The 7,938-nt window shown below is 40.5% G+C and overlaps 1 protein-coding gene across 10 annotated transcripts in view; it reads left to right on the top strand.

The window, feature by feature from the left end:
- Positions 1-7,938, top strand: part of FOXP1 (forkhead box P1) — a 630,544-nt gene that overhangs the window by 587,469 nt on the left and 35,137 nt on the right. For all 10 annotated transcript variants that reach the window (XM_036031548.1, XM_036031551.1, XM_036031553.1 and 7 more), the window contains one exon: positions 122-209. In XM_036031548.1, coding sequence (XP_035887441.1) covers positions 122-209 — 88 coding nt within the window. The remainder of the gene's footprint in view (positions 1-121; positions 210-7,938) is intronic.

Genomic DNA, 7,938 nt, shown 5'->3' with positions numbered 1-7,938 from the left:
CAAAACTGCTCTCCACTGGGAGACCAGACCTACTACCTAGTGTATGTCTAAACATCCTGGTAACTTATATTTTCCTTTTGTTTCTCCATTTCGCTTAATGATTTTCTATGTATTGTTGCAGACATCTCAACAGTGAGCATGCGCTGGACGATAGAAGTACAGCTCAATGTAGAGTACAAATGCAGGTTGTTCAGCAGTTAGAGCTACAGGTAAACCCAATTTCCTTTTCATATTACCTCAGTGTTCCTCACACTCCAAACTTCTCCAGTATTCTGCATTGAGTTCCTGTGTACTCATTATTGAATGGGAGGTCCAAAACTTGTTGCATGTGATTTGATTTGATCTTTTGTTCTTTGGGAAGTTTAGCCTGAGTTCATTCTTCAGAGTTCTATGTGTCTGTGTGCATGCAGCCACCTCTCACCCCTTCAGTGTCCCATCTCTTCCTCACTCCCTTTCCTTCTCTTTTCTCCTTTAACTCTCTGCTTATCTATTGTTAGTTTAAGTCCCCTAAGGTGCTAATACTATTAACCTAGAGTTGGGGAAACAAGCTTGAGAGAGTGAGAGAGAGAGAGAGAGAGAGAGCTAGTGAAAGTGGACAAGGCTTGGTGAGTGATGAGTGAGCACACAGGAAGGCACGTCTTCCAGAGTTAAATTCCAGAGTAAAACAGAAATTGTGTTTCATCCTCGCCTGACTTTGTGCCCCCACAGAATAACTGAGAGAGCTCACTGCACATGTTTTAAACACACAGACAGACATTTGTAAGCATGTATGCTTACAAATACACACATATATAAAATCTTGTACTTGGAAACCCACTGGGTCATACTGAGTGTATTTTATGACTAGAGAAAATAAACTTCTGCCAGTTTTCCTGTGGATCCCAGTTGTAAGGAACAGGGGTGGGGGGCATTGTTAATATGGGTTCCACTTCCAGTATAACTTTTGTATGAACTACCATATTTTATCAATAATTCCATTCTTGGTATAACTAATAAAAATTCAGTTGCTAAAAGTAAAAATTGGGTCAGAAATGGAGATTATTAAAATGTACAATTGCAAAAGCCTGACCTTGCAAACCCCATTTATGCAACTGAGTTCCAAACACGTTTGAGTGCTTGGTGACTCACTGTGGCTTCTTCTCTGGCTGGTTAGTGCAGGCAAGAGGTTAGCCAACTGGAGGAAATTAAAACAATGTTGTACATTATATTGTTACCAGCCATCAGAAAGGCTGTTTTATATGCAAGACAGCAATGCTGAGATATATGGAGAGCCCTGGGCTAAGTACAGAAGATAATTACATTTGGAATTTTACTGAGTTAAGTCATTTACAGCTTCAAACAGTTGCAGAGAAAAATCAGCCAAAACACACTTAAACTTTTTGTTGTGACTTTTCAAGATACAGAGGACTTTTAAAAATTTACTTATTTTCTTACATGGCATTATAGTTTTTAAAGTAAGATTGTCTCAAAAATTATTTTCTTTAGCTAGTTAATATTTTTCTATTCAGACAATGGATATGAACTTATTAGAACAGCAGAATATTTATACAGGGAAAGGGTACATCATAAAATCCCCAGATTTTTATGTAAGCTTTTGGAAACATCTTTAAATTTAGCATGTTTATTGGAAAGGAGAAAAGTTGTATGGTTATCTCACAGAGTTCACTTATATTGAAGTATAATAGTAAGCTGTTGAGAAGCTGAATTCAGCCTGAATTTACATATGTTGGTGGTGGGATTTATAAAGTGATACAAATTTCTACATTTGTTTATTTAATTGATAAAATTAAATTCTTAAAGATTACCTAGAGTAAATTATCTACTAAAGTTGCTGTCATGGTTGGCTCATGTAGGCATTACAGCCTGCAAATCTGAATATGGGGCCCCTGTTACTCAGGAACTAGTTATTTATTTGTTACTCCTCACTCTCCACAAAGAGCCAGCAGGAGGAGAAAAGGAGGTAAACCATTAATTAAGTGAAGTAATTACCTCCTGGGAGCTTTAATGTTTTTTTCGTAGATATGGCCTGATAATGGTACAAACTGATGTGAGGATTCTTTGATCATTTGCGGATTTCATTTATTTATAGAGTTTCCTTCATCCTTCAGCTGCTAATCAAACTGAAAGTAGACTTTTCAACTTGTGGTAGGAATCTAGGAAGATCATCTGGCCAGAAGTTACTGTGTGGTTGATACCTGTGATGATATCCTAGATAATATTTTTGCTTGAGAGTCTGCTTTGACAAAAGAAGGGACAGGCTAATTCTGAAGGGTTTGGTTTTTTTCAGAGCTTGAGAGAATTATTAAGAGGGTTGAAATAGTGCTTGTCAAAAGCAGGGGTTGACAACTACAGACCGTGGACCAAATCCCATGAGCTAAGAAAGCTTTCTGCATTTTTGAATAGTTGGGAGTGGGAATCAAAAGAAAATTAAGTTATATGAAATTCAAATGTCAGTGTCCATATATAAGGTTGTATTGGAACATGGTCACATCCATTAATTTATAAATTATATGTGGCTGCTTTGGGGCCACTATAGAAAAGTTGAGTAATTGTGAGATTCCCTGTGCCCTCTAGGGCTGACAGTATTTCATGCCTGGCTGGCCCTTGCAGAAGTTTGCAAAGCAAAAACAATTTCATCACATTATTAGGAACTTGCTCCCTTAGTTTCCTGACTACCTACCTAAAAGTCTACTCGCCTCTTCTTACCTCACCCTTCTTCACCATGGTGTATAAAATTAGCCTAGTTACCCCATTGGTCAGGTTTCCTCAACAGCAATTTTACATGACAAGTACCTGCTAATCTTTGGGGTCATGGAAAGCTGGCTGAGGGATATGTTCATTCATTCATCCATTTATCGACTCATGCATTTAACACACATTACCTGGAACCTATAACAACAGGAACCTTGCTGGACCCTCTAAGGAGTACAATAGTGAATAGATAGGGTTGCCCTCCTGGCTCTTACATTCTAGAGCAAAACCAGACCGTGAATAACTAATTTCCCATTGGCACTGTCTATCAATTGACCAGTGCTAGCCAACACTAATGGATTCTTGAAAACACCAGAAACGTGTTCAGAAGAGAGTTTTAGTTCTAGGAAGGGACCAAACCAAAACAAGATTTTATCTAGTCATTAGTATTCAATCAGATGAAATACACAAGAAAATGTCAACAGTTTCTAGTATTTAAAGACCCCTTGTCCTGCGTTCGAGTTAAGATAAGCCCTTATCAGGAATGAGATTGAGAGTCGGAGCTGCAGATCTGGCACATTTGGGAGAGTTTGGGCAAGGTACAGTTACACTCACAGCTCCTCTCATCTCAGGCCTCCTGTTCTCTGAAGCTCAACATTTCCATGCTTATGCTCTCACAGTTGCCATTTCATTCACCCATGTCTGGAAATGTACCTTTTAATCAACTAACAGGCATTGTGCCTATAGAACCTGAGATATTGGAGAAATCAGGTCTATGCAGAGGTATTCTTCTGTTTAAACAGCCTTCCTATCTCATTTCACTGGCATTGCCCACCATTCTCTGAACAGCAGACTAGTGTGTCACCTCATTTAGAGGAGTGCCCTGGACAGGACTGACTGAAAAGCTACTTCTCTTTCCTTCAAAGAAGGCATTGCCCAGTCCAGGAAATAGCAGAACCTCCAAATATCTCAAAGTATATTTACTAACTTGAATTTGAAAAATATTTGCACCAGTGAGCACCACGGGAAAAAGCGATCAAAGTTTGCACGACCCCTAAAAGACGAGTGCAGTATTAGAGTGGGAAGAGAAATCTCTCCCTGCCACTGGACTTGACTCACAAGGCCTCTCTCAAGCATTTACATCTGGGAGAAGTCACATGTGCCCCTATTATAAAAACAAACCCATAAGCCCAAATAGGACCTTACAGTAGAGATCAGCAGAAGGTTTTTATGTCTGCCCTACAGAATAAGTGTGAAAGGATTTCATGAGAGAATTCGGGAGGGCAGTCAGTCAGCACCAGACATGACCAAAGCTTGCAAAAGGCACTTGAGTGCTATTCTGTGTATGTTTTCAGCTGCTGGATTCTAAGCCCTGGAAACCTCAACTCTGACCTCAAACAGAAGGCACTGATATTTCTTACCTATAGTCAAACCTCCCTAAAGAATTGAATACAATATATATTTTTAATCACCATAGTTAGCCATAGGGGATAGTGGCTGGAGATGTTTCCATTGTGTTGCCTTCTCCTTGGAAAAGCCAGGAGATTCTAATGGTGAGAGTTCAGGCAACCAGGCAGAAGTAAAGGTGATGGGTATGGCTCTGACTTAGATCTCTCTAATCAGTGTGGTGTGTGAGATGCATCTTTATTGTTAGCATTTTTGTTGGAAGATATCAGAATACAGAATGCATGTTTCTTAGCAGTGGACATCTTATATAGAGCTTGTTAACGGAGAAGCGTTGGTTAATTCAATTTTCATGTTATACCCTGTGACTCTTCTCACTGAGCAGGAAGAGGGTTCAGAAAAACATCTTAGTGGGTATTCAGAGACTTTCTGAATATTTCTTACTGCATTTCATTATTATTGTACAAAGACAGTTATAGTACTTTTGACATTTTATCAGTGGATTAAATGGAGGGTTAACCCTGGCTATTACCTGGAAGCCCAGCATTATAAACCCAAGAAGTTATGTGAGGTCCTTACATTGTATACCTGGGCACATTACAGAAAGACAAATGGACACAACAGAAATCATTTGGGTCAAGGATATGGTTTCTTGAGATCATAGAATGTATTTAAGATTTCTGTTAGATGTTCTCTTTTTACAGATTCTTCCATATGATATACAGCCATGATGAGCTAGAACTAGAGAGGAAAAAAAATGCCACAATCAATAGGCATGGTTTATATAGGTCCCTCCCACCCAAACAGAGGGGCAGAGACATAGGAATTGGAAGTAAGTCAAGCATAAGGATTGCCCACCACAAATGCCATGGCCAAGATTATAAGGAAGCACTTGAACCTTCCTTGATAGTTGAATACCTGCTGTCTACCAGACATGGACACAGGAATTTAAATTCACATTAATCCAGTTACCTGGGTTCACTCAGGTGAGCCACACTTATTAGGACTTCTCTCAACCATCAAACTGTGGATGAGATACCATAAGAAGTATCTCATAGGCCAGAACAGAATTCCATTTTAGAAAAGGAGGAAAACATTCAGTTTAACAGACAAGAAAAAAAGTATTTGACAGACTTATCCCCATAGAAAGCTGAGATGTTCATGATGTAGGTACATTTTTCTGACCACAAGTACTATGTTGGTTTGAATCTATTCTCTGACCATGTGACTTGCTTAGTTGGCAGCACAGTTTCTTAATGTAAGAAGATGGGTTTTGCATGAGAGAAAAAAGGAGCCCTGGAGATTGGACATTTCCATCACATCCATGGCTCAGCTTGTGTGGGGAGAGGGCTCAGGACAGGCTTCCAGCGACCCCTCAACCTACAGAACCTTTAAAGTGAATATTGAAAGCAGCTAAGGGAAAGGGAGCCAACCAAAGTGATGGGGATAATCTCCCTGACCCAGGCAGGGGGTGTGGGTGGAAAAGTGTGTACTCTCATTCTTTGGTAGTTTGATTCTATTTAGTCACTCTTTTTCAAGCACCTGTTCAAAGTACTGGACAGACAAGAAAGGTGGCCTCTTCCTTCCTGGAATGTGCAACTTAGGAGGGAGGGTAAGACTAGAACTTCTCCAAATGCAGACAGAGTGTAGGGTTGGGCAGTGGGGTGGGGGTGGGGGCGTTGTGGAGGTGACAAGGGAAAGGGGGATTGGCAAAGGCATTCCAGGCCCAGGAAGCCACTTAAAGTTTAGTTTGATTGTAGGGTGAAGGAGAAGGATAGTGGAAAAATTTCTTCTTGTTTTAAAAATTCATCTGTCAGTTCAACAGAAAGTAGGGTGACCAGACATCACAGTTTGCTTGCGTGGGACTGAGGGATGCCTGGGAGTTGGGTTTCTCAGTTGCAGAACTGGCAGAGTTCTGGGCAAACTGCAATGAGGTGGTCACCCTGACAATCTGTTTCAATTCAATAGAGAGCTATTGAATGCTTCATGATCTGCTTTTAATTATTTCTCAGAAGGCCTTGAAAACTAGTCGAGTGTATATGTATTGCACTCCTACTGTATATCAAGGCACTATTCTAGATGCTTCATACCCTCAATGTCATTGAGTTCTACCCTATTTCCTCAATCCTAAGGGTCTTTTTTTTTTTTTTTTAAGGAAAAAGCTCACATCTGGAAATCAGTTTGTCTCACACTTAATGAGCATGTTTAATGTAATATTTCTTATCGTTCTTTGAAAAGGTATTACTGAATGGGTGATGATCTTAACAATAATAGGCCTCGTAGGGTCAGAAATTATTTTCAGTCACCCCCTCCTTTACAGATCAGGAAACAAAGGTTTAGAAGGTGTCATTAACTTGTTCAAAGCCAGTAGCAAACAGTGGACAGCACCCAGATTCTAGCCCAGCCTTTGTAACCCACACCCTTTTATTCCAGTGCTGGTTTTCAGCAGGGTGATCATGGCCCTGTGGGGTTCTGTGCCTACACCTGAGAATTGCATAGCACTGGTTTTAAAACACGGGTTTTGGACTGTTCTCTTTTCTGCCTGGTGGAGCTTTCCCCTACAATCCACACAGCAGGGCAAGGCTGGAGCTCAGTAACACTGGGATCACTACACAGTTTCCTAAATCATCTACATCAGCATCTCTAAGCTCTCAGAAAGTGTCAGCAGGGAGAAAAATACACAGGTTTCAGTAGCAGGGGGAGACATTAAGTCTAACACAAATCCATTATTGTAGGGACTTTACATGTGATTATTCTACCATTAGCAGTGCTATTTGTAATCGCACCCGCTTCCTGGACTTTCACAAATATATTATCTTAATGTGACCCCCTTTGTACTTTTCTAACCCCTTCCAAGGCAGTACTCAGGACAGTGGCAGTGGGATGATAGCCTCATGACTGTCTCTGAATAAACTCAGAGAACACTGGGGAAAGAGGGCCTGATAGCACTGTAGTGTTATATTGCCAAAGCTTTGTGAAGAGAGCCAAGAAAAAGAAGAGAGAGTCTCTGGGTTTCTCCCTTCTATGACTCTCTTTGAAAACAAGCACTTAGTTTTCATAATTTAAAATCCTGCCTAACTCTGGGAGCATTAGAATTCCTAGACTATGACTGAGTATTAGCGTGCGTCTGCTTAAATGTCAAGAGAGTCTTTAATAACAACATGCAAGGAATGTGAAGATGGTGACAGAATACAATCAAAGTGAGGAAGTTCTTCAGTCAGGGTGAAGTGAGCTGTAGGCTGCCTCCACCTGAGAGTTGTAGTTGGTGGTGAAGAAATTATTTATAAGTTTTCACTGAAGCCAAGTTGGGAAGACATGTGGATAACCAGGATAACCATAGTTTGGTAAAGTGGGGTGAAAATCACTTTTTAATAAATAATCAGTTTGGTAGAAGAATTTCATTTCTACCCCTTCCAGCCAGTGTTTTTCCCCATCTCCCTTTTGCTCTTCTTTTTCTGATCATATGTTATTCTGTCTCAGTAATTCTGTTTGGATCATTGCTGTATACAGAACTACTGAGGAAACCCAGACAGCCCTCCCTGTTTAAGGCATACTCAGCCCATGGAAGAGGGGACTATCTCCCACACCCACCTCATTAAAGTTGGACACTTGGGGTCTTTATTCAAGCTGCCTACTCCCACATTCCTCCTTGGAGTGTTGGATTTAGTAAGAATAGGTACAACTCCAGTCAGTTACATGGAGACTCCTTATTGCACAGAAATAATCCAAACTTGCCAACCATAAATGGGGTTCCTGCTACAAAGACATGAAGTGTCCCATCCTCTTGTGGAGCTTGTGTCAGAACTCAGGATGGAAGCAGGTGAGAGGTATGTCTGTTCCCAG

The sequence above is a fragment of the Phyllostomus discolor genome, chromosome 7 (genome assembly GCF_004126475.2).
Source record: "Phyllostomus discolor isolate MPI-MPIP mPhyDis1 chromosome 7, mPhyDis1.pri.v3, whole genome shotgun sequence".
Lineage (NCBI taxonomy): Eukaryota > Metazoa > Chordata > Mammalia > Chiroptera > Phyllostomidae > Phyllostomus > Phyllostomus discolor.
Note: the sequence above shows the minus strand (reverse complement) of the source record. Positions and strands in the feature narration are given on the sequence as shown.